The sequence below is a fragment of the Chenopodium quinoa genome, unplaced genomic scaffold (assembly GCF_001683475.1).
Source record: "Chenopodium quinoa cultivar QQ74 unplaced genomic scaffold, ASM168347v1, whole genome shotgun sequence".
NCBI lineage: Eukaryota > Viridiplantae > Streptophyta > Magnoliopsida > Caryophyllales > Amaranthaceae > Chenopodium > Chenopodium quinoa.
This window is the reverse complement of record NW_018745684.1, coordinates 992904-1019563: the sequence shown is the minus strand read 5'-3', so window position 1 is coordinate 1019563 and position 26660 is coordinate 992904. Positions and strand designations below refer to the sequence as shown.

Genomic DNA, 26660 nt, shown 5'->3' with positions numbered 1-26660 from the left:
CTTTATGAGTGCACATTAAGGGAGATCGTTGTGTTAAATCTTGGGGGGCAACGTCATCTCTGATTGCACCATAGTCGGAGCGAATTTTGCTTCTAGACAGTGTTTCTAACACGTCACAACGTTATACATACATTAAGAAATTCAGCCCACATTCCAATCTTTATTTTCTGATTTTACAGTATCTCAACCTACATCTACTCCCTCGAATAGAAGCCAACCCAACCACTACGATGCTGAGATGATATGGAGGATACAGAGACAATGTAACTGCTTTGGAAAGCTGTATGTGGATTTCTTTTGTTGGTGTTGTGTGCGGCACTGCTTGAGGTGTTAGTTTGCGGCAGTCCGTCGGCTGGCTGGCTACGCTGTTGTTGTTGTTGGTTTGGGTGAATGGCGAGGCAAATGTTGCTGTTGTCGGGGTTGTGCGGCAGTTGGGGGTCAACGTTTGGTGGTGGTTGAGTTCAATAGTGGTGGCATTGGTAAGAGAAGGCAGGACAAAGGAGTTGGAGTTCTGTGTCGAGGTTGAGTGTGGGGGCTGCAAAAGGTGTGGATTAGCCGTGAGTTGTGGTTGTTGTTGTTGTGGGCGGTGGAGCAGAGACAAGTGGTTGTGTGGTGGTTTTTGCGTGGGAGTTGGTGTGTGGTGATGGTGCTGTCGAATTAACATTTTGGGTGGTGGTGTGGAGGTGGTTATGGTGGTTAACAGGGATGGAGGGGGTGAGGTGAGAAAAGAGGGAATTAAGGGGGAAAAAAAATTTAAAAAAAAAAAAAATAACTTGTTTTATAGGTTGAAGGTAAAATAGCTCATTTTGAGAATATGAGGGTATAAGGTGGGATTGTTTCCAAAATACGCAAAAGTGGGATTATTTTGAGAATATGAGCCAAAGGTGGGCTTATTAGCTTCAATTTTTCCAATAATCAAAGGTTGAGAGATAAAGTATAAGAGAAAAAGGTAAGAGTTATAATATGAGCGCCTTCAAAACACATTTCATAGCACATTATTGTATGTGAATTAGGAGAATATTATTTAGCTACGGTAAATGACTTGTTTTAAGGTTAATCATTTAGTGTTCTGTCGAATAGGTTGTCAAAATCTCGTTTTTTTGATATATTATTTGTCTTATTATTTGCCGTACCCGTGTCCCCTATTTTAGGATTGCCGTTTTTTCGTGTACGTATCGTACTCGTGTCCGTATCCGTGTCTATGTCCATATCGGTGTAACCTAGGGTATAACTACGCTATTTCGTATAAATAATTTAAACTTTATTTTAATTTGTTTCTTATATTTACGGTTTTTTTTTCCTTTTAATTTCATACTTAACATTCTGTTGAACTATTCTCTTCCGTGCAATATTAATCCATAATTAGCCTTTTTTTTAAGTAACAGTGTAACACTAATTACACTATAAATATACGTACGTTGTAGTAATAACTTATCAAGTTAAACAAGAAAGCTAGATATATAGGAGAGCTATAACAAAGTACTGTAATTAAGAAGATGATTAAAATACAGGGTTGCCCTAAACAAAGGAGTGATAAGCTGAGTTGGGTTAGATCACAGATAATTGGTGGCGGTAGCGATTGCAGTGGTGGTGGTGGTGCAGAACTCGAGTCCCCGTTTGGCAAACGTGGAATCACCTACGCCGATACTACGGCTACCGCTCGCTCTCTCCACTTCATTGAAGATTATATCATTACTAATGTTCTTCCTTTTTATGGTAATATAATTCCTCTAATTTGCTTGATTAAAACTTTAGTTATACTTCGTATGTTAATTTTTTTGAATTTTCTAGTATGTATTTCTCTTTAATTTCTCTTTATTGAGGTTGTTGTCCTTGTTGATAAGTTGTTTTAGACATTATGCTAAGAAGATGTATTCCGTGTTCTTCCCTCCAATCTCCATTTCACACTAGACATACTCATCATTTTTTTTTTTATAGTATTATACACATCATTTTTATTCTATTTTATTTTAATTATGGAGTACCATTTATCACTAAAATTATAAAATCAAAGAAATGTCAAAAGTGAGTCTCTACGATCCATCTTTATCTTTATCTTCTTGCAGGAGCACATTAGTACACATTCACACTTATGGAATACAATATATAATTGGATTTTGGATATTTATGGAAAATATATAATGAATCTATCACGACTTTTAAGTAGTTTATTCTTTTTCAATAATATTCATTTACATAATTTAATTGCAATTCAATATATTAAGATGTTACGTTATTATGTCGTAGCTCTACGTATGTGGTTTCATACAAAAATTCATTAATTTGAAATAGAATTTATAATTCGTGACATGCACGCATTCATTTGTTACTGCTACAATTTGATTCATAGCACACCTTTTTTTTAGAAATAACCAAAAATCATTGTACACGAAATGTTAAAAAACAATCTCAAAGCTTGAGCCCAAGAATATGTTTTATACACTATCATGAAAACATAGTTTGTTGATTTGGTGTGCGCTAATAATGTTTAGGAAACACTCACACGACCGATAGCTACGTGGGGCAACGAACTACAAAGACAATGGAAGAAGCAGCAAGATATATCAAAAGATGTTTAGGTGGTGGAGAAGAGGATGCCATTTTATTCTGTGGTTCGGGCACTACAGCTGCTATTAAGAGGCTTCAAGAAGTTATGGGAGTTGCTATTGCATCAACTCTAAGAAGCAGAGTTTTAGAGACCCTAAGGAATGGAGAGCGGTGGGTTGTTTTCTTGGGACCTTACGAGCATCACTCGAATCTTCTATCATGGCGGAACAGCCTTGTAGAAGTTGTTGAGATCGCGTTAACTAAGGATGGTGGCTCAATTGATATGGAAGCGCTTAGAGTTCAACTTGAGCATTACGAGTCTACTAACCGGCCTATGTTGGGTTCGTTCTCTGCTTGTAGCAATGTCACTGGCATTGTCTCGGATACTCGAGCAATTGCTAGGTTGCTTCATCAATATGGTGCTTTTGCTTGCTTTGATTTTGCAGCTAGGTATGTCTCAATAATTCTCTCTTAGTTAAGTCTTGTATCTTAGGTGGTATGATGGGCCTTTATGTGCATTGACGCGCATAAAAGCCCAATAATCATATATTGATCTCGTCACCTATTAGGAGCTTTGTTCGATAATAACCAATTCTATGCATGACATATCAACAAGTATTGTCCGTGGTAAATTTCGGTGGTACTAACCGAGTATGTGTTGCTTTCATCTAATTTACAGTGGTCCTTACGTCGAGATCAACACGAAAGCGGGCGAAATAGATGGATATGATGCTGTTTTTGTTAGTCCACACAAGTTTATTGGTGGGGCAGGAAGCCCTGGAATCCTCCTTATGAGCAAGAAGCTTTATCTGCTCACTTCTTCCACACCTTCAACCTGTGGAGGAGGAACTGTTTCCTATGTCAATGGCTTCAGTGAAGAGGTACTATTATTACAAATTACGAGTAGTAAATTACTATATAATACATTAATCAATCATTAATAATAAGAAGAATTATAGACTAATTAGAAACAATTATGATGAATGAAACAGGACACTTTGTACTCAAACAGTGTAGAAGAAAGGGAAAATGCAGGGACTCCTCCCATAACCCAGACGATTCGAGCAGCATTAGCATTCTGGGTTAAAGAATACATTGGTGTCGAAACGATTGAAGAGCAAGAGCATAACTATATGGCAAGAGCTGTGGCCAAACTAGGCAACATCAAGAACATTGTAATTCTCAGAAACACTAGCTTGAAGCGACTGGCTATCTTATCCTTCCTTGTATATCCAGCCACTCAAAATAGGGGAAAGCAGGACCCAGGACAACGTAAGCCACTGAACGGTCGTTTTGTCGCGAAACTGCTTAATGACTTGTTTGGTATCCAAGCTAGAGGAGGGTGTGCTTGTGCAGGACCATATGGTCACTACTTGCTCAATGTTGATAAAGACTACTCTTTGGCTTTAAGAGCATCAATCCAACAGGTAAAGTCTCAATTCAGAACATTCTTTCTTAGTATATGCATCCTTCCATCATCAGTCTCTATACAATTACGTCACAAAGGTAACGCGACAACTAGGAACAACCTTTAAGAATCTTGTCCATTACAATGGCTAACAAACAAATGTATGTTGCATTATTGAGCTCCAAAATCATTGTCAAATCATATATTCTATTCCTAATATAACACTTAAAACAAGAAAAATTGATGAAATCTATTATTTGACAGGGTTACGAAGGAGTTAAGCCGGCATGGACTAGAGTTAGCTTCCCATATTACATGTCAAAAGAAGAATTTAAGTCTGTATTGGATGCAGTGGAATTTGTGGCTACATATGGACATCAATTCCTTGCATTATACCATTTTAACTGGAGAAATGGGGATTGGACCTACAACAATAGGGCGTTCGACGAAATTCTTCATAATGCAAGAAACAACATAAAAGATGAGGTGAAATTAGCTAGTTTCATGCAAGATTTGAAGTTAAGAGCTAAAGTGGTGAAAGGTACCGATACAAACAAAAATACTAACGATAAAAATCTAACAGCCAAGTACGATTCGTATCTGGAGACTGCCATTTTCATAGCTTCTCTGTTACCAACTAAACCTAAGCAAGGTTGGATTCCAGAAGAATTGGACATTGATATACCCTTCAGCATCTAGATACAAGTGTTTAGTCTTTGTTTATGTAGAGGAAATCTATAATTCTTTGATTTGTGTATTCATACAATTTATCTACTTTAATGTAATCTGAAAAAGAAGAAAATAGAAGGATAATAGATAGAGAACATGTAAACCATATTCGGCTCATAGTTAATGTATTAATATTTAATACTGAAGTAATATGGTAGAGAAGAGCAAACAGTTCAAACCAGAGGCTGATCAATAGGCGACGGAGTCCATAAGAGAGCAAATTCATAATCATGCGCGCATACGAGACCAAAATTGAAATTCACTATAGCAAAGACACCAGTTGCATTTCAACCCTAAGGCAGTGATAGACATTAGAGAGACTCTTAGGTAGGTGTCAATCGGGTATTCAAGTCGGGTTCGATGAAATCGGATCGAATCTATTTCAAAATTAAGTCATGCTAAATTATTTTGTCCACATGAATCAAAATCGGAATTGGGTATTTTCGGGTCGGATCAGTCGAGTAAAATTTTGACACCTCTACTCTTAGGAGTATTCAAAAGTAATTGTCGAAATTTTGGAATTTCCCAGAAAAAAGAGGGGGCCATAGAGTGAATCCAGCATACTGAGCCCACCCAAAATAAAGAGTTTCATATAGCCGTTGAAGGACTGCTGAAGGAGTAGAGGACAGCCAAACAAAGACAAAACTTTTATTCCACAAAGAAAAGAAGACAACGCTTAGTTCTTATCCCTTCTAAAAAATTGAGGATGGTAATTGAAAGAGAGCATGAAGAGGTGAGAAGAAGATATGAATCGTACTATTGAATGCCTGCTAGCGGTGCTAACGGCCACCATAGAGGCATAAACACATAGGGCCAGCAAACAAGGACGACAGAAAGTGAGATTTTGGCAGCTAAAGAGATTGTTCGGCGTACAAAAACTAAGACTCTTAAAACTACAGCCATACATCAAGTTTAAGAGTACTATGAAATGGGTAAACCCCATACACTGGATTGTTATCATAATACTCGGAAGTAAATACCCTGAATAACTTTTAATACTCTAATAGGATCCCAAATTCTCAACAACAATACACCTGCACAAAATGCCTCAAGACGAGAAAATTAAAACATTATAGAAAGTACAGCAATCTGAGAATCTGTGACCAAATTGATTACACCTGCCACCAGCAGAAAAAAGAGAAATAATAAAGGGAATGGTCCTGGGACATCAATGTAACCCTTGCTGTAATATATTTAAGGTGTTACAGTGATAATTATAGATACTACATTGCATTGTTTATTTTCCTTTTTATGCAAAAAAATGTATGGCACATCTATTACACAAGTCAGGCTTAACAATTCTTTGCTTGCATTGTGACAAGCTTTAAATACCAAAAAACCAGCCACAAAACCATGCAGCAAAAATAAGGCACTGTTATAATCTACTAATCTAGAGCTCTGATCCGGCCTCAATAAGAGTTTTACCAACGGCACTTGTCGTGTCCATTGGTGGAATGCAACTAAGAGTCCGTTTGGTAGGGTGTAAAACATTTTCAATGTAAAATGGTTTTCCATAAAAATCATTTTACAATGGAAAACTCATTTTCAAAAAAGTTTTCCGTTGTTTGGTTGAATGGAAAATGATTTTCCATTTTAAGCATTTTCCATTGTTTGGTTGAATTGAAAATTCAATTGTGAGGGAATTTTTCCCTCCACTTGTGATGGAAAATATTTTCCTTCTAAATTGGGGGAAAAATGTTTTCAATAAGGTGGAAAATGATTTTCCACCCCAAGTTTTACATTTTAATGTTTTACACCAATCCAAACAATGTAAAATGGGAAAACACTTTTCGGTGAAAATGTATTACGCCCTACCAAACGGAGCCTAAAGGACACCAATTTTCGGTTTGTCTCAACTTTGAGCTTCAAACATGCAGATTCAACTTGCAAGTGGACTCAGTGTTCTCAAACAGGAAAAAGAATGAAGGCTTGATGAACAGTGAACAAGGTCAGAAATACGTATATTATGTCCATCACGATTCTCAATCTCAACAAGTACAGCATCTACTAACAGTATTTGATTGCATGACCAAAAGATTTAATATAAATTCAAAAAAAAAAAAAGAAATTTTGAAAATAACAACAATCTTAAAAAAAAAAATTGACAACAATAGAATACAGTTCATCTTTTGACATCGAAGACATCACCGACCAGCAAAAATCAAATCCTGTGATTCAGCATTGAAACATACCAAAGAAAGTGAATAAGGCAAATGTGATTCTGAAAAGACAATGCTCAAATTTCACTGAACCCAGCTCCCAAATTCAATGTACTGTTTTCCCTTAAGATGTCAAATGACTGAACTATCAAGGTTAGCATGAAAATGACATAAACATTATACACAAACTCGAGAACCATACTTCAGGAATAAAAGAATAACACCCAAATGGTTAACATTTTGTGCAACCAATCATTTGAGAACATACCAAAACACTGGTGGGCAGTAAGACAAGCAAAAGTAACAAGCACCCAGAAGATTTGTAAACAAAAAATGCCCGAGGGCAACCATGAATAAACAAATATACCACGGCCAGTGAAAGTAACCGAAGGTGTTGGGGAATCCGAAGATATGAAAATTGATCCTGCCCTCATGTATTCTTCACAATCTTCAATATGTCAGGATGAAATTACACCCCAAATCTTCACTACGATCTGTTGGCGCTTGAATGGAACAAAGAGGTAGCTTGAGGGGCACAATGTCATGTTTCGGACTCTTCTTCAACAGTTGGAAGCCCAATCTCTCTTGTAAAGGCAGGATTAAGAAACTTCGCAACAAAAGCCCACAGCTTGTACACATCGTCAAAGTTAGACAGAAAGCTAAGTGATGCTGTCACAACCTCCACCCTGAAGAAGCCACTTTTTCCATCAAAACGACCATTTGCCATTGGCTTGCACAATGTTGTATCTGTAATGTTCAATTCCCCATTTGAATTCCCAGGACCATCCATAATCCTCATATGGCTAAGGATGCCAACACCAAGCCCAATGCCATGTGCTTCAGCAAGCTTTTGAACAACCTCTGGATTAATTAGCCCCCGGTTGCAGTTTCTCACATTGAAAGCAACAGCAGCACCTCTTTCATATTTAATTTTAGGGCCGTATATTTGGACTAACGGCACATCATTTTTTTCATCTGGACCAGGGAATCTCAATTGCAAAAGTGAGGTCACAAGCCAATTTATCAAGAATCGTAATCTTGATGTTGTTCTGTTGAGGCCCAACATGTTTATGTGATCAAGATGCCGGCAAATTATCTCTGGTTCTCTCCTATCAGATTCTGGGTCATCACCGTAGTCCCCATCACTTGCATAGTCATAGTCTTCAAGGTCTCTAGCAGATGTCTCACCTGCCTCCAAGGTATGACTAGAGTGCCCTCTGTGATTGTCCTCTGTACTGAAAGATACCCTCCTACCTTTGCTAGCAATATCATCTTCTTCAAAGCATACAACCCTGCCACCAGCAAATTTATTGCCATCCCTCCTTCCCAAAAGCCTAAATTCACCTTCTGTTTCTCTTCTAATAGCACTTTCTTTCGACTCTGCACACAGTTCAGATGTAATACCACGAGATGTTGAAGTATGACCATTGTAATGGTCTCCATTTAACGAAGAATGCAGGGATGCTTTGTTGTTCGCCATCTCATGTTCATACTCCTCCTCTATCTCATGAACAGTGTGTATCTCCTCATTGATCTCATGGACATTATCGACACCTCGGGAAACTGATTGAACTGCAGCATCAAATGATAGCATATGCCGCCCGTCATATGTTGGGCTCCTAGACTTGTTCACTGCTGGCTTTGGGGAGACCCTCTTTGCATCCTTCCTCCCAGTAAACCATAAAGGCGGTGAAGGAGTGGATCTCTGTCTTTCCAGGTGGCCCACATGTTCGGAATTCATGGGGCTTTGACCTAAGTCAATCCAGAATGAGTTGTCAGATGATTCATCCTCGCTAAAGATAGGGCTCTTCATCACCTCCCCTACAGAAATACTCTCAGTCTCTTCAAAGATCGTGCTAGCACCGTCTCTGTCAGAGCTGTTTTCATGCTCCATCTCAGTGTCAAATACATCCTTTACCTGAGCATGAGTAAAAGCACCAGAAAAGGCAGGCATCTGGGAACCCTTCTGGGTGTCACCTTTGAAATCACCATTCTCATCAACTTCATCATCCTCAACCCCAATAAGCCCATCAAGACCATCCATCGAATCGCCCAGGTACTGTGGAAAGACTGGAGTAATCTTCACCATCCCAGTTCCAGTCACTCCAGATTGGTTTTGTAGGCATCCTAGCACAGATTTTTTGATGAGGAGACATCCAAACCCACTGGGATCAAACCCAAACACCCTGTAAAATGATGTGATTATGAAGTCAGGACGAAATAACGACAAGCCAAGCGAATCCATATCCTTAGGCCCCAAAGCACCAGCATCAAGCAAAACATGCCAATTGTTTTGTTGCGCCAGAGCCATCCATTGGTACGAGTACTTGGATCCCGTCACCCTGGACTGAACAGGAAAGGCAAAAAGGCCAACTGCAGAATCCTTCTTCCTCTTCTTCTTATTCAAAATCTGCTTCCTAAGATCAGCAGAGCAAGGTTTAAGAGTAGGCCACTTAAACCAAGCACTATAACTTTTCGCCCCTTTCTCCTTCGCGGCTTGGGCCATCCAATTCACAGATTGGCTCTCATGATCAAACATGGTCAACAATTTCTTGTTTGTATGAAAAGGGTATGCTTCAGCCAACAATTTAAAAGCTGAACCTCTACTTACAGTAAAGACAATCCCATATTCATTCTCAGGAATGTTCAAATAATCAATAATTCTAGTTTTAATATCATGTTCAACAGTCCCTCTCTCAGCACCACCATACAAGACATGATTACTCAAATTAGCAGTCATCTCAGACAAACTAAAACTTGAAGTGTCCCAATAATAAAGAGTCTGTAGATGAGAAAACAGCCCAAATCCACAGTAATCAAGACATACCTTAGCAGCTGGCCCAGTGAGGTGCCCATACTCATCTAATCTCAGCTGATCAATCCTCTCAGAAGACTGATACTTGGGATACATTGTAAGGAACTTGGAAAACGCCTCATTAAGAGCAGGAATCGAGTCTTCGGATTCGAATGTACGCTCCGCAGCCAGCGCAGTAGCTCTGAGGAATTCCTTGAGAGCTTGAAGCCTTGCAAGGGATCTCGACCGGCCGAGGCCCTCATCTTTGTTGGAATTAGCCTCAGCATCAGTGTCTAAGGTGGATTTCAGTAAAGACCCATCTTCAGATGCTTCTTCAAGAGCTTCTCTGAGCTTGCTCTCCTGCAATTTCCTCAATATTGAAGGGTTTTTCTTACTATCTTCCCCAAATTCAGACCCATCTTTTCTTCTACCCTTCTTATCAATTATCAAATGAACACAATGGGAAATAGGCTTCCATAGTGAGAGATGCATCAGAACTATGAACAAAAACCTAACCCCCAAAATTTAATTTTAATTTAACCCAAACTGGGTTTCAACTTTCAACTTCCTCCACTTGTAACAAAGAACACAAACCCAGAAAAAAAAGGGGAAAGCTTAGTTCAAATTCAAACTTACAAAGAGGGAACCAACCACCAAAATTGCTTTCTCCAAAATCAAAGAGTTAGCTTTAGCAAAGCATTCAAAAAACACAGAGAATCTTAGAGATTCAAAGGTGAATTAAAGGCCCAGATTATTCAAAAATAAAAAAAATAAAACAAAAGGAAAGTCTAAATTGGACCACACCAGAAGGAATCCCCAGTTGATCTCCAAATAAGATCAAACCCAGAAATTGGTAGTAATGAAGAATTCAAATAATTAACACTAACAATTTGAAGGGGGCAAATTCAAACACCAATCTTGGCCCTAAAAAAAAGGGTGTTTGCATTTGACTTTTGGAGAAAAAAACACAAAAGAAAAATAAATAAATAAAATTAAGCTAAATTAAACTAAACCCACTACTCAAAAGAGTCTAAATTCAAAAACCCAGATCCCAAAATGATAGAAAAAAGAAGAACACAGAAACCCTAACAGGGGAAATTTAATAGAGAAACTGGGAAGAAAAAAGTGAACTCCCCATTTTGACTTTTTAAGTAAAGAACTTCATGGAAAATAAATTAAAAATAAAATTAAAGTAGCTAGGATTTGTTGTGTGTATATAAATTAGGTTTATAAAAATTGAAATTGAAAATCTGGGGAAGTTGGAAGAGAGAGTGAGAGGAAGAAGAAGAAGAAGAAGAAGAAAGGGAAAAATAATAGGAAGGTTTGAGGTCAACAAAGAGCAGAGGAGGTGAAAGTGGGGTTTCATTCAATGACTTTTAAGTTTTACCTAACTTCCTTTTTTAATTTTCTACTACTGATTTTCCTTTTTATTTTTTAAACATTATTATAATTATTGTTTTTGTTTAATTGTTTGACCTCTCTGTCTCTCACTCTCTCTCCTAGTTTGACGTTGATGGACTGTTACGCATCCGGTTAATCTAAATCTCAGATTATTATGGACTACTGTTTTTTTTTTTTAATATATCGTTGTAACTTGACAAACTCGGGTAATAATAATTCCCGTGGCTAACGCGCGCAATAGGCAAGCTATAGCTAGCCATGTTCGGACAGTTATTTTAATTTAGTTTTATGTCATAACTTTAATTGTTGGTAGAATTAATGAGGAAAATTACTTAAACAAATATTTTTAGGGGTATAAATGTCTGCACACGCACTATTTTTAAGTGTAAGAAAAAAGACAATTAACATTAATAAAGGCAAATAAGTAAATAAGCATTTTAGATGGTATAATTGTCCAAACATTATTTATAAGAGTTAACTCGTACCTTTTTAAAAGGTAGGGATAATCTACTCCGAGTCTCTGACCAATGTTAATAATTTATATGTATAAAAAAAAATAGTTATTTGTTAAAATCGTATTAATGTATAATTATTAATAATTTAAAATATTAATAATTAAAGTTTGCATTTGCATACATACTAAGTCACACCAGGACATTGATTTTGAAATATAGTGAATAAAATCGAGGGTTGTTACTTTCAATGTTAGTGTATGTATTGAGCAATATCCAATATTGCTAGGTTGTGATTTTAGATTACGGAGTATTTGTATTTCAATATATGAAATGCGTAATGTATATTACTCCTTAGTCTCAAGACATACTTTTTTTTTTGACTTTTTTTTTTTCAGAAGACGGGAAAACTTTTAGAGGTTGAGAAAGTAGTGAATAATAAAATAATTATGAAAAATAAACAACTTTTTCAAAGTTAGATATGTTTGATTTAACTAGAAATGTATGATCAAAATGATAACTAAAATGGTAGGAAATCTAACTCATATTGTGATGGTTGGTCTCTAGTTCAAACTTTGTGATGTGTGATTTTTACCGGTTAATTTCTTACCATTGAATATAACAACATCAATATTTCCATAAAATACCAGACCAATTTGTATCTAACTAAATTCTTAATATGCCTTTATTAAACAAAGTAAAAACAAAGGACATACATAAAAGAATATAAACCATAACATACGTACAAAGAACACCCTTGGCCGCCTTGGGGCTTGCCCCTCTTGATCACCAAAAAAACAAAGAGCACCCTAACATTATACATGTAACAAATTTCCATTAAGGGACTTATCTACTTGAAGTGACTTGTAGTTCAAGAAAAATTATTGATCAAACAAGTTAGGTTACTAATTGTCTTATTACATAAGTAAACTTGCCAAATACAAAGTATGTCACTTTGTATCTTAATGAGCTAAACATTTGATTTAGGAGGAAGAGTAGCTAAAAACATACTAGATTCTTGCCTTCTATTACTTTCCTAACTACAGATAATTTCATATTAATTACAATAATAATATAGTAAAAGCCAAAAAGTAGTGGAATTAAAGTTGGAATTGTTGTATATATAGAAAAATCTAATCAAACTAGATAACAAAGCATGCAAAGTCAGGTAAATAGTTTCATATGTGGCTTGGCTGAGTGTTCTGAAAAGAAGAGAAATCAAAAGTAAATTCTAAAAGCAAATTCTTGTCAATCATCACTCTCGTTTAATATTACTTTTGCAAAGGAAAAACAGAGAAAAACAGGGGAGTGGAGGGGAAACAAATTTGTTTTCATAGTTTTAATTAATATAAAAAAAATAAAAATACCCAAATAATTTTACATTTTAAATACGAATTAATAATAAAGTATAGGATAATGATATATGTAGCCCTTAGGTTATATATAAGCATTAAATATAGTTATTAAAATGGAATTAAGTTGGGAATTCTTAATAAATCACGCGCAGATTGATATAATTAATGTTAATTTTATTCTCAATATTTCCTTTTTTAGCTTCTTATAAATAGCGTTTACAGCTATGTTTATCATTTTCCTAAATTATATTATGAATATCATATTCATGCAAAATAAAATAAAGTAATAAACCAATACCAGTAATAAAGTTGATACTGACAGCATGCAATACAATGCAATATATACGCAGAGACAACCACATCATAACGTATCCTATCTTAGTAATTGCAAACTTTCCACTTCTTCCAACGCCTCCTTATTTTACAACCAAGATCTTCAACTAACCCAACTTCACATTTATGATATAATCATCAAAACTCCTTACAAAAAAAAAAAAAAAAAAAAAAAAAAAAAAAAAAAGCAATTTACATATTTTTACTCACTCTCGCAAAATTGATTCCATTAAACCAATGTTCGTTTAGTTTGTAACATCTTCGAGAATGAAAGTTTTTTATTTAATCTATGAGAGTGCCAAAAGAAAATTACACCCAACGCATTTAAAGATGACACGTTATCACAAAGGTGATCTAGATGCAGCATATAAGTGACATGTGTTTGTCCAAATCGGATAATTATACACCTAGTCCGAAATTCCATATGTAACATGTGCATGAAAAGAAAGTAGACCTGAATATACTAGTTAAAATACTTAAGGAGTATATGGATTGCTTTTTATTTTTTATTTTTTATTTTTTTTTAAAGGTATAGCCGTATAGGTATATGGGTTGCTATTTATTTAGGGATCTAATTTTCACTCTTCAAGATTATGTAATTGGCTATAAATCTTTGCATAAGATTTATACTCTCTTAGGCTCTTTTTCTCTGGCATAATTTATTTTATTAGGTATATGATAAAGTTTTTTTTAAAAAAAAAAAATAACTTAAAATTTAAAAGCAATAATCCTTAAAAAACCTTATTTGAAATTTTAAGATACTCTAAAGTACCTTCTGGACTAAAGTCGGGGAGCTATAAAACACTTATGGAAACTTTTCAACTTGATTATGTTTACTAATTACCTGAATAACCTGATTACTGCTCATGGTGGAAAGATTGTTGCATTATTATTGCATGGAACACACAATATTCCAAGCGTACAAAAAGGATTTAGCTAAAAAGACAGTCTTAATTTCATACAAGTTTATGATTCCCTCACTTTCAAGACTTCAAATTAATAAATAATCTCTGACTTTTAAACTGTGACTACTTCTAGTTTTATCATGAAAATATGGATTAATACGGATTAATAATATGATTGTACATGTGTATGTTTTTTCATGATAAGATGTATGTACCACGTAGAATGGATCTTTTCATACTCATCGTTGCAAGTACAGTTATTGAGGTCATGCTTTTGGCATGACTCGAGTTAGTTTTGCCATCTCAGTTGGTTTGTTAGAAGATTGTCAGCTCATCTTATTATTCTTACATTATTTTTCTTCCTGTATTAATAGCTCATACCTGTAAGTTTATACACAAATTTCATGATAATAAATTTTCTGATTCCATTTTCTCTCTCTTTCTCCCTGAATTCTCTTCTTCCTTAAGAATATTTCACTTCTTATCATGGTATCAGAGCGAATTCCTGGAGATTTTGATCGATTTTTGTAATCGATTTTCTTTTTTTGTAATTGATTTCATCTGATCTTCTTCTTCTTTTGAATCGCTCAATCGATTGTGATTTTCTTGACTTTTCCCTAATTCTTTAATTTCTTCAAATTCTTCTTCGTAATGGCTGTTGCGAATTCTCAGACGAATAATGCTGCGATTAATTTCAATGATCCTTACTTCCTTAGTAATGGTGATCATCCTGGAATGCAGCTTGGAACTCATGTTCTTAATGGCTCTAATTTTCTCAATTGGAGTCGTGCAGTGAAGATGGCGCTAATAGCTCAGAATAAGCTTCAGTTCGTTGATGGATCATTGCCTATGCCAGCTACTGATTCTGCAGACTATCAGAAGTGGCTTCGCAATGATTATATGGTGATGTCTTGGAGTCTTAATTCCATGGAGAAGGTACTTGCTGAATCTTTCATGTTCGTTAATTCTTCTTAGTAATTATGGATTGAATTGTTTGAGTGTTTTTGTCATACTTTTGCTCCAAGAATTTTCGAGTTACATAAAACTCTGACAAGTATTCAGCAAAATAATTCCTCAATTGCTGAATATTTTGGTCAATTGAAGTGTGTTTGGGATCAGTTACAGATCCTTGAAGGTTTTCCTGATTGCACTTGTGGTGCTATGAAACAATGCTCTTGTGGTATTTTGAAGAAGATTCTTGACACTACTAGAAAACAGGCTATTTTCGACGGAAAAATTCCGTCGGAAACTACCTGAATTCCGTCGGAAAACACTGTTCCAACGGAAATTCCGTCGGAATGTGTTGTCGGAACATCCTTTGTAGGAAAAACGGCCATTTCCGTCGGAAATTCCGTCGGAACAGTGTTTTCCGACGGATTTTTTTCGCCGGAAGAGATTTTCCGGTACCTGAAAGTCCATCGGAAATTTCCGACGGAATTCAAATCCGTCGGAAACAGCATAAAAAAAAATTAAAAAAAAACCCCGGCACCACCCCAACCACCCTATCCAGCCACCACTTCCCCACCTTAACCCACCTCACCAGACCCACCCACCTCCCACCTCACCAAACCCACACCACCCACCAGCACCCACACCACCCACCAAACCAGCCCACACCACCCACCAGCACCCACACCACCCACCAAACCAGCCCACACCACCCACCAGCACCCACACCACCCACCAAACCAGCCCACACCACCCACCAGCACCACCTTACTTGAACCCACACACCAAACCTACCTAACCGTAACCCGCCACCTTAACACACCCTAACCCTCCCCATCACCCAAACCGAGCTCCTAACCCTTACCTAACCAGACCCACCACCTTAACACTCGAGAAAATAATAAAATTCAACCAGATCTAAAAACAAATTCAACAATCGAAAAAAATTCAACCAGATCTAAAAAAAAATTCAACAATCGAAAAATTAAATAGACACTCGAAAAAATTGAACCAGATGTAAAACTCAGATCTAAAAAAAAATTCAACACTCGTTAAAATTCAACCAGATTTAAAAAAAAAAATCAACACTCGGAAAACATACCTTAATAACTGAAATTGGCTTTGAATTCTTGAATTAGGTTTATATAGACCAAATTTGACCATGAAAAGTCTAGATCTAGACTTTTCATGGTCGAATTTGACCAAAAAAAATCGATAGTTTACTGCCACATCACACCAGTCGCCGGAAAACATCTTGCAAAAAAAAAAAAAAAAAAAAAAAAACAGAAGGAGGAAGAGAGGAAAAGATAGTTCGTATCAAGGCCTTTTCTTCTTGATTTCTTTGAGCAAGGAAAGAATGAACTTGGGTTGGGAAATTGGATTCCCTTATGAAATGAAAGATGAAAAGATAAATGAGAAAGGAGAACCAGACGAAAAGATAAATGAGAAAGGAGGAGGAAAAATGAAATAAGAAAGGAGGAGGAGGAGAGAGAAGGAGTGGGCGGCTGACATTAGAAGGAGAGAGAAAGAGGAGTTCAGAGAATTGAAGAGGAGGGTTTTTTTATATATATATATAAATATATTCCGACGGAATAATCCGTCGGAAAGTTCTGACGGAAATTTAACTTTCCGACGGAATATTCCATCGGAAATGCCATATATTCCGATGGATTTTTATTCTATTGGAAATTACCGACGGATTTCCTACGGATTTTTGAAATTCGTCGAAAATATCCAACGGAATAAAAATCCGTCAGAATTTCTGAATTTTCCGACGAAAATATGTGTCCGTCAAAAACAGTCCGTCGGAAATCGGCCTATTTCTAGTAGTGTTAGAATGATAAAAGAAACAAGTTGATGCAACTTCTTTTTGGTTTAAATAGCCATTATGATCAGGTGAAGACGAATTTGTTAGGATCTGGCCTATTACCTCATGTACATAAGGCGTACTATACTCTTCAACAAGTTGAGCAACAAAATAAGTTGAATTCTGCTGCTGTTGAAGTGAATGCATTGCAGGCTATGAAGGTTTTTCATAAGCCCATGTTCAGTGGTAGAAAGGACTTCAAGAAACAGAAGAATGATGTTACTTGTCAGTATTGCGAGAAGAGAGATCATATAATTGATCAGTGTTTTCAATTGTATGGATTTCTTGATTGGTGGAATAGAGATAAAGGTGTTGCTAAGCTTGTGTCTGATAAGCCTGCTTCATTGCCATCTACTTCACGTTTTTCCAACAATGTGAATAAAGAGAATCAGACTGCTGGCATTCTTGGTAAAGCACCTTCTGATGCTAGTTCTCCTGGTGTTGATCCTGTGATAACTTCTGCAGTTTACAAGCAAGTAATTCAGATGATGCAAAATAGAGGTGGTTCTGCAACCGGAGTGTCTGGTTCTAGTTCTGCATCTGAGGATAATCCTCTCAGTTCTGCTGTTTGTTAGATATTTAGAGTGTTAATGGTTGCGCGCTCGCGAACCATGAAGAGCGCCCGCGCAAAGTAGGCGCGGCCGCGCAGAGAGCGCGCCTAAACCGCGTACCTCTCTGGAAATTGGCAATTTGGAAGGATGAGGTTGGCGCGCCCGCGCGTCTGGTGGTGCGCCCGCGCTGCTGGTCGCGCCTAAACCGCGCCCCTCACTGCCTTCTTGTGAAATTTCGCAACTTTTGTGAGGAGCGCCCGCTCCTCCTGGCAGTTGCGGTTTCGTTTTTCTTTTAATTGCGAAATTAATTAAAAGAATAAGAGCAGTTGATGATTTTATCCTCTCTGTTTTTTCCTCTCCAAGTTTTCTCTAAGAAACTTGCAATCCCTTATATAAAACTTGATAACTTGTTATTTGGCATGATTTTAGGGTACTTTTGAACCTTGTTTTCGTTATTAATCGACATCAAAGTTCATTTTTTATCCTATTTTTATGCAAATTTTGTACCATCCATGCTTCACCGGTTGTTTGTGTTTTTGATGTAATGTAGCTATTTTTAGCACTATAGACATGATCAAGCATGAGTGAGCAAGTATAAGGGCAAGCTTGGTTGATAGAGCCATGGAGGAAGAAGGAGGAATGCCTTAAAGGGAAATGAAAAGCTTTTGGAGAACCTTGAAAGGTCGTTTGCGTAAGCGTCAACTTCAACCAAACATAAATTTTGATCTTATCAACCTTTTGAAGAGATTCAAATTGGAGATTAAAATTCGTCTCAAGAGCTTTCCAACGACTGGTCACAAGTCCACTTCCGACAAGAAACGTAGAAGTTATAGCTTTCCAAAGTTAAGCAGTCTAGGCAGGGCATCCTGCACGGACGTGCAAGATGATAGCACGTCCGTGCAAGTCTGCACGTCCGTGCCAAAAGCTTCTGCCTCCATTTTGGCCCTCCTGCACGTCCGTGCCAAACTTGGCACGGCCGTGCTTAGCCTTGCACGTCCGTGCCAAATCTGGCACGTCCGTGCAGACCTGCAGTCGAACTCCTTCCTTGTTTTCTCCGTCCTTTTTATTTGGGGGTCATATAAATACCCCTTTAGAGCTCATTTGTACCAGGATGCTGTTTTTTTAGAGCTTTCCTCTTAGTTTGTATTCTTAGAACATTAAATTCTCAAATCATTAGTTAGTTCTTAATTTTTAGCTTGGAAGCATTCAAATTCAATCATTGTAGAAGACAAAATCCACCATTGTTGCTCACTTTGAAGCTTCATAGTAACCATTTCTTACTCATCTTTTCTACTTCTCTTTACTTTGTTGTTGATTACTTGCTTAATTCTTGCATGCTTAGATTGTTAATTAGCTTAATCCTTAGTTTGAACTTGTTCATGAATTGCTTGAAACCTCTAATTGCTTTAACCTCCATGGATTGTGAGTAGTCTAAATTCTAGGGTTTGGGTAAAACCCTCAATGTAGTCACTAATTACTTGTTGCATGTGCTAATTTGGTTGTTGTGGGATGATGATTAGTTGAGCTTAAGTGGTTTAATTGCTTAGTTCTTGTATATGGCCATTGCTAGAACTATTTATCCAAGCTTTCTCAACGAAGGATCGAGAGATGAACTTAAGTTAGCTCCCTTATGCTTAATTGACCCGAAATGCCATGAGAATAGGGATTACCGGTCAAGGGAATGTTTATGTCATCGTGATTATTCTTTAACACTTGTTTTATGCTATGTAACCACGAGTGTAGGTTGTATTCACGATTCAAGTAATCCCTCTAGCTTGAGAAAGTAGTTGGGTGCTTTATATGACTTCCCCTAATTTGTCCCATTAATTTACCTTGATTGTAGCATGCTAATTGTGATTTGTGATGAAGTTGAGTGGTATAACCCGAGCCCTAGATTCCTCTTAATATTGTTAATCTCCTCTTAGCTTTAGTTGAGTTGAATTAGAAGAAGTTACTCAAAACCAACCCAATTTAGAATTCATTTAGCTTATTTAAACGGTAGTACTCGGTGGTTGATTCAACGCCTCTCTTGGGTTCGACCCTTTCTTACCCTTACTATTGTTAGTGAGACCAAGATAGGAATCATTATCTTTGGTAGGCTCGACGACGGCCTATCAAAACTCCATCAATTAAGTTAATTGTTGAGAATTTGATCATCATTCTACACATCTTAGTGCTAAGATTGTAGAGTTTGTCTATTATATCTCAAAGCGAATTTCTAGTTTAACCCAAGCACCGTTGTAGGGGAAATTATCGCTTTAGGAAAGTGTTTACATGCCTTAGACGAGTATCAAGTATTGAAGACTCACGTGGTCCATGGTATTCTCGTGTTCTTGGTTGTTCCTTTGGCTTGGAATGAGGCAAGTGTAATTCTTCATACTTGTAGTTTAGTTTGATTTTTTGTAATTACACTTTCTATACTTGTTTGTGTTTGGTTTGTTGGTGTAATTGGTTATATATTACATTGTAATTTCTTATTTCACAAATTCATAGAACTAGAATTTGTATAAGTAGGAATTATACTTTCCTAACACTGTTAACTTTGCTGGTACAATTTCTGCCTTTAGTGCTACTAGTTTGATGAAATCTTTTGATCATACTAGCTGGAATATAGACACAGGTGCCACAAATCATATGGTCTCTAATTTGGCTCTATTTGATTCCATTGAACCTTTTAGAACACATGTTAGAGTGTCTTTACTTGATGGAACAGTCAAGAGTGTTGGTTATAGTGGAACAATTAATCTTACACCACATATATATACCTGAATATAAACACAATTTGCTTTCTGTGGGTAAATTGTTGGATCATAATGAACTTGTTGCTGTTTTTTTTTAACAAGATTCATATTACTTTCAGGACTCTACAACTAAGAAAATGCAAGCTGAAGGCACAAGAGTCTCAGGTTTATACATATTTTCTTCAATTCCTTGTTCTGTCAATGGAAATTTTGCTTCTGCTATTGATGTTGCAAATAATTTTTCCTCTTCTATTCATAATACTATCACTAGTTCTTGTACACCTAGTCTTAATTTGATTCATGCTAGGTTAGGACATGCTTTAATTGGTAAACTGAGACATGTTTCAGGTCATGCTTTTGGAAATATTAATAAGAATGCTGATTTTAGTTGTGAAGCTTGTGTGCTTAGGAAACATCATAAATTTCCTTTTGAGCTTTCTGATTCACATGCCTTAGCATCATTTGATCTTATTCATATTGATCTTTGGGGTAAATATAAGAGACCCTCTTTGACTAGTGCTACATATTTCCTTACTATTCTAGATGACCATACTGGAGTAACTTGGACATACTTGATTCATGCAAAAACTCAAGTATTTTCAGTCATTTCTAGTTTCTTTGAATACGTGAACACTCAATTTGGTAAGAAAATCAAGATGATCAGAAGTGATAATGGCACAGAAATTATTCAGGAATCTTGTGCTTCATTATTTGCTAGTATAGGTGCTTTACATCATAAGAGTTTTCCTGGGGTTCCAGAACAAAATAGGAGAGTTGAGAGAAAGCATAGACACCTTCTTGAAATAGCAAGTACACTTAGGCTGTATGCTGGTTTGTCTTTCAAATTCTGGGTGATTGCTTACTTTCTGCTACTTATTTGATCAATATGCTTCCTATAGTTCTATGTTAAATTGGAAGAATCCCTATGAAATGTTGAATCCCTATGAAATGTTGATGAAGGTTGCTCCTACTTATGATCATTTGAGGGTTTTGGGATGTTTGGCTTATCCTAATAAGAAAACATTAGACAAATTTGCTCCAAGGTCTAGCAGGTGTATGTTCATTGGGTATCCTTTTGGGCAAAAAGGTTACAAATTCTATGATTTGGAGACACATAAGATCATTTTGAGCAGGGATGCTTATTTTGTTGAGAATTCTTTTCCTTTTAAGGATAAAACATCTATGCCTGTCATTCCAAATTCTGTATCCCCTCAACTTGTCAATCCTGCACTGGATTGTTCAAATCCTCTTATTGTTCCTTCATCTTCTTCTTCTGACAATTCCTTTTTTGTTTCTTCTTTTGACTCTCATCATATTCATGATAACAATTCTATTTCTTCTCCTTCTTTCTTCTTCTGATTCCTCTACTCAGAATTCTTCTTCCAACTTTATACCTATTCAACCCTCTATTCCTGTTAGAACTTCTTCAAGAACTTGTAAGAATCCTGATAAATTCAAGGGTTTCATTCTTGCTAATCCTTCTCACATATCTGTACAGGAGCTAGATATAGATCAGTCTGCTTCTTTTAATGTTCATACTGAACCTACATTGGCACATTTGAGTGTAGACAATGTGCATAGTTTGTCCATGGTTTTGACTGCATTTGAACCTTCATCTTATAATCAATCCAAAGAGCATCCTTAGTAGGTCGAAGTTATGGATAAAGAGTTAAAGGCTCTTGAGGAGAATAATACTTGGGAGTTAACTGACTTACATCATAACAAGAAACCTATAGGTTGTAAATGGGTTTATAAAACCAAATTTAAACTTAATGGTGATATATAGAAAGATGTAAAGGAAGGGTTGTTGCTAGAGGACATAAACAGGTGTTTGGGAAAGATTATAAACATACTTTTAGCCCAGTGACTAAACTAACTACTGTTAGAGTTGTTCTTGCTCTTGCTGCAATTAGGAATTAAGATATTCAACAGTTGGATATCAACAATGCCTTTTTTCATGGCTATCTTGATGAGGAAGTCTATATGGCCCCTCCTCCTGGGTATACAAAAGCCAAGCCTGGTCAGGTTTGTAAGCTCAAGAGATCAATATATGAGTTGAAGCAAGCTTCAAGGTGTTGGAACAAAGAACTGAGAAGATTTCTGGTTAACTTGGGTTTTAATCATTTACAGCAAGATTAGTCCTTATTCATAATGAAGAAACCTGATTCCTTCACTGATGTTGCATATGTTGATGACCTGCTCATTACTGGTAGTGATTCAAAGATCATTTCCTCTCTCAAAGAAGATATGCATTTTGCATTCACAATTAAAGACTTGGGTAGTCTGAAATACTTCCTTGGGATTGAGGTTTCTATATCTTCTTCTAGGATTCTTTTGAATCAGAGAAAGTACATTTTGGATCTACTTAGAGATCAGAAAATGGAAAATTGCAAGGTGGCTGCTTTTCCATTACCTAAAGGGCTGAAGCTAAGAGCTTATGATGGTGATTTGTTGCCAGATCCCGAGATTTACAGAAGGGTGGTTGGCAAGCTATTGTATTTGAATTTGTCAAGGCCTGATATTTCATTTGTTTTGCAACAATTAAGTCAGTTCTTGTTTTCTCCAAGAGATCCACATTTTTCGGCTGCTATCCATGTTCTAAAGTATCTTAAGGGTACTATCAACCTTGGTTTATTCTATCCTGCCAATTTAGATTTCTCCTTGGCTGCTTACAGTGATGCAGACTGGGGTATGTGTGCTGATACAGGAAGGTCATTGACAAGATATTGTGTTTTTCTTGGAAGATTAAGAAACAGAAGGTTGTTTCAAAGAGCTCTATCTGAGGCAGAGTATAGGAGTATGAGCCATACAACTGATGAGATTGTTTGGCTAGAGCACTTGTTGACTGAATTGAATGTGCCTATTCCTACTCCTATTACCTTGTTTTGTGACAATATTTTTGCTATGCATATAGCAGAAAATCATGTTTTTCATGAAAAAACAAAACACCTCAGAAATAAACATCAGAAGCTTGATGTTCACTATGTTAGGGAGAAAGTGCAATCTGGTCTTGTAGCATTGAAGTATGTCAGATCTGCATTACAACTTGCTGATATAATGACTAAGCCATTGGGGTCAGATCAGCATTGTTTTTTATCCACCAAGATTGGTTTGGCTCAGTATTCTTCTACTCAAGAATGGACTTCTTCACAGCAACATGGTTCAGACAGTCATTCTTGAGGGGGGGTGTTGAGGTCATGCCTTTGGCATGACTCGAGTTAGTTTTGCCACCTCAGTTGGTTTGTTAGAAGTTTGCCAGCTCATCTTATTATTCTTACATTATTTTTCTCCCTGTATTAATAGCTCATATTTGTAATTTTATATACAGATTTCATGATAATAAATTTTCTGATTCCATTTTCTCTCTCTTTCTCCCTGAATTCTCTTCTTCCTCAAGAATATTTTTCTTCTTATCAACAATAATAACGCATATAAAAAAATTCCAAAACCTATCTCTTTTTATCAAAAGTTTTTATTTAATTAATAATATTCCTTTGTGTAGTTATAGCAAACAAGGACATTTTAATAAAAGGAGAGAATATTTTATAGACAAAAAGTCGGAATTGCGACTCTATCTTTAATTATTGGAACTAAATAAATGTTTTTGAAAAAGTTTACGTCAATCGGGCATGAAGTCAATTAAGTTGCTTAAGTGTTATTACAATAACTACTAATGGTTGTAGTCCTTATAGATAACAACAGAAGGAAAAGACCAACACAAACTGTTTTAATAAAGTAAAGTCACAAGTTGATTGTTAAATTAGCAATGTCAATAAGAAAAGGATCCAAAAACACACACAAACCAAAGGTCAACTACAATCTGAGCATATTATAAATAATTAGAAGCAAATGTTAAATTAGACCATACTACTAAAAATCTTCCTTTCGATGATGCCATTTTACGTGTTTTGTCTATGAAAAAAGTAAGTTATCTTATATTATAATTAAGTCAAAAAACGACCATGTAAAGGAGTAATCAATATTAGCTGGTTTGTCCTGGTTAATTAATTAATTATTAGTTACTGAATTTGATAGGTTAATAACAATATTAATCACAATCTTAGTATCTCACCCTTAGCAAAATCGCCAACTAACTATTAATTCAATTTTCTTACATGCAGCATTTCAATGTCCAAATCACGTGCATCAGTGCATGTAAGGACTAAGGATGGTCCTAAATCCTAATTGATTAGGGGATTTTGCTCCCACCAATCGGAATGCGCCACGTGGACCAATCAGGTCCTGCCAAGTGTCCCCCAGTTGGAACAATCAGGGCTTCCCACGTGGCACGCGCTTATTCGTCCACCTTGGACCTGTTATGTCAAGACATGTGGCATACTCCATGCCTAATGGAGAAACCGGCCACCCAGGCCCAACTTCCGAGGGAAGCCCAATCGGCCCTAGGTTTACCTAAACCTAGGATGGGCACGTTTCCCAAGGTTATAAATACCTCCCTTAATCCTCATTAAGGGGAATGACAAAAAAAAGAGAACAGAAACATTACGGAAAAAACACATTAGTTACACACAGTAATAACCGGCTGATCTCGCTAACAAAGCAGATTACCTACATTAAACACTCTCACCTAGAGAGACCAAATCACTTTAATTTCCGCATTAATTACTCCTTAATCAGGTACTAACTTGACCGTTGGAGGCGGAGCTCACAGGAGTCTCCGTTATTTTGCAGGTACAGGCGTCCGGTTCCAGTCTCGGAATTGTAACTCTCCCGCAGGACATCAGAAAACCCCGAAACATTTGGCGCCGTCTGTGGGGAGAGTACTTCTGAGATGGCATCCAAGTCTGTACCGACTCCTGAAGAGAGGCGTCCCCTAGACGACCCTCAAGTTCAGTCGGACTATGATACCGAAAGTGAATTTGAAGTTGAAGCTCATACAGCTTCAGACGGGACCCTAAGGGCCCGACGTACCCGTCATACCGAAAGGAGGGAACGAGAGCATCTTCAAACAGGAAGCGAGCCAGCAGGCGCACCGCCTGTTCGGCAACAGCCGACTGATGGGTCTACTCCCATCACAAGGAACGAACTCATGACCTTCATGAGGGACTTCAAGGGAGAGATTCAAGAGTTGATCAACAAGAAGCCGCCAGCTCCAGTCAAGGAGCAGTCGGCCAAGAAACCCTCCACTTCACTGAAGAGGAAGCCAGTTCAAGGGCGAGAGGCGACTCCTCATCCTAAATCTAGGAAGTGGGAGCCACCTGCCCTTGATTTCACAAAATTTCGTTATCCTACAGGAAATAGGAAACCTGTTCGTCATATTCAGGCGGACGGGTCGAAGCAAACATTCACAGATGCTCGGCTACTGCTAGAGCAGAAGAAGAGTGACCGATTGTCAGAGTCGGCCTCTACTTCAAACTTTCAAGACAGTTTGCGAAATGCCTCGATGAGGCATACTCAGTCGTACCATGAGAGTCAGTCAGGCGGCACCTCCCGTCAGTCCGGCTTTCATAGTGACCAGGCGGTACCAAACTTACCATTTGTGCCGCAACAACAGTATTTTTTGCAGCCACCTCCGTTTGGTGGACCTGCAGCAAAAAACGTCCAACCTATGGACTGGCAGCTACGGTTGCTTAGACTTGGTGAACAGCCGTCGGCCTTCTCCAAGGAAATTACTGAAGCCGCTCAGCCGGCCAAAGTGAAAAATGTACTAGTAGGCGCCTATGACGGCACTACTAACCCAGAAGACCATCTGATGGCATTCACCAACCTGATGTACCTTCAAGGGTTGGATGATCCCACCTGGTGCAAGTGTTTCCCAGCGACTCTCAAAGGAATCGCACAGCAATGGTTCGGCAACCTGCCGACTGGTTGTGTAAATAGCTTCAGGACGCTTGCTTACTTATTTGCCTCCAACTTCGCCATGAACATCCCTGCGAAGAAAACGACCCTTGATTTGGGAACAATTCAGCAGGGTGAGAAGGAGGGGCTTCGTTCTTACATCAGGCGGTTTAACCTGATGAGAATACAGATTCAAGGGTTACCGGATGAGATAGCTTATACTGACTTTTTCAGAGGTCTCAAAGACGGGTCTACCTTCAAATTTGATTTGGTTCGAAAAAGGGTGGCGACTCTTCAAGAGGCCTTGATTGAAGAAGAAGCCTATATACAGGCGACTGATCTTTGTACGATAAAACAGTCGGACGGGAAAAGGTTCGACAAAAGAGAAGGACGACAGAAACAGTCGTCAAACAAAGATGAGAAATGAAAAGAGGTCTGGGCGGCTGATTCCTCTAAACAGCCGGCCCAGAAAAAGAAAAAAGAATTCAAACCATACTTCCCAAAGTATGCGTTTAACAAGGATAACCAGTTTATCCTAAAAGAAATCAAGGGACGGATCTCAATTGAGAAGCCGGTCCCCATGAAGGGTTCTGCAAACAACCGGAACCAAGATAAATTCTGTGCTTATCATGATGATGTTGGTCATCACACCAATGACTGCATCAGTCTCATGC

General features: G+C 37.4%; 3 protein-coding genes and 1 pseudogene across 3 annotated transcripts; 3 read left to right on the top strand and 1 right to left on the bottom strand.

The window, feature by feature from the left end:
* The first annotated feature begins 1456 nt into the window (after window positions 1-1456).
* Window positions 1457-4679, top strand: LOC110717918 (probable cysteine desulfurase). The gene is made up of 5 exons (XM_021896715.1): window positions 1457-1716; window positions 2493-2997; window positions 3227-3428; window positions 3540-3974; window positions 4220-4679. Exons 1-5 carry the CDS (start codon window positions 1497-1499, stop codon window positions 4652-4654), a joined length of 1797 nt encoding a protein of 598 aa, XP_021752407.1. The 5' UTR covers window positions 1457-1496; the 3' UTR covers window positions 4655-4679.
* Window positions 4680-6885: 2206 nt separating this feature from the next.
* LOC110717927 lies at window positions 6886-11283 on the bottom strand. Its single transcript, XM_021896728.1, has one exon. The coding sequence runs from the start codon at window positions 10127-10129 to the stop codon at window positions 7385-7387; it is 2745 nt and encodes a 914-aa protein (XP_021752420.1). The 5' UTR covers window positions 10130-11283; the 3' UTR covers window positions 6886-7384.
* A 3451-nt stretch (window positions 11284-14734) lies between these two features.
* On the top strand, window positions 14735-21835 carry LOC110717489. The gene is made up of 6 exons (XM_021896201.1): window positions 14735-15019; window positions 16928-17464; window positions 19964-20170; window positions 20310-21041; window positions 21151-21480; window positions 21563-21835. The coding sequence occupies exons 1-6, from the start codon at window positions 14735-14737 to the stop codon at window positions 21833-21835; spliced, it is 2364 nt and encodes a 787-aa protein (XP_021751893.1).
* A 12-nt stretch (window positions 21836-21847) lies between these two features.
* LOC110717488 lies at window positions 21848-23370 on the top strand (annotated as a pseudogene).
* Window positions 23371-26660: the final 3290 nt, after the last annotated feature.

Excerpts from the sequence above, each read along its gene's own strand:
- LOC110717927 (XM_021896728.1), bottom strand. The coding sequence starts at position 10,129 with ATGCATCTCTCACTATGGAAGCCTATTTCCCATTGTGTTCATTTGATA.
- LOC110717489 (XM_021896201.1), top strand. The coding sequence starts at position 14,735 with ATGGCTGTTGCGAATTCTCAGACGAATAATGCTGCGATTAATTTCAAT. Across the intron at positions 17,465-19,963 it reads ATAATCCTCTCAGTTCTGCT|GAATTATACTTTCCTAACAC; the intron begins GTTTGTTAGATA and ends TTGTATAAGTAG. Across the intron at positions 20,171-20,309 it reads TTGATGGAACAGTCAAGAGT|GACTCTACAACTAAGAAAAT; the intron begins GTTGGTTATAGT and ends TATTACTTTCAG.
- LOC110717918 (XM_021896715.1), top strand. The coding sequence starts at position 1,497 with ATGATTAAAATACAGGGTTGCCCTAAACAAAGGAGTGATAAGCTGAGT. Across the intron at positions 2,998-3,226 it reads TGCTTTGATTTTGCAGCTAG|TGGTCCTTACGTCGAGATCA; the intron begins GTATGTCTCAAT and ends TCTAATTTACAG. Across the intron at positions 3,975-4,219 it reads TAAGAGCATCAATCCAACAG|GGTTACGAAGGAGTTAAGCC; the intron begins GTAAAGTCTCAA and ends ATTATTTGACAG.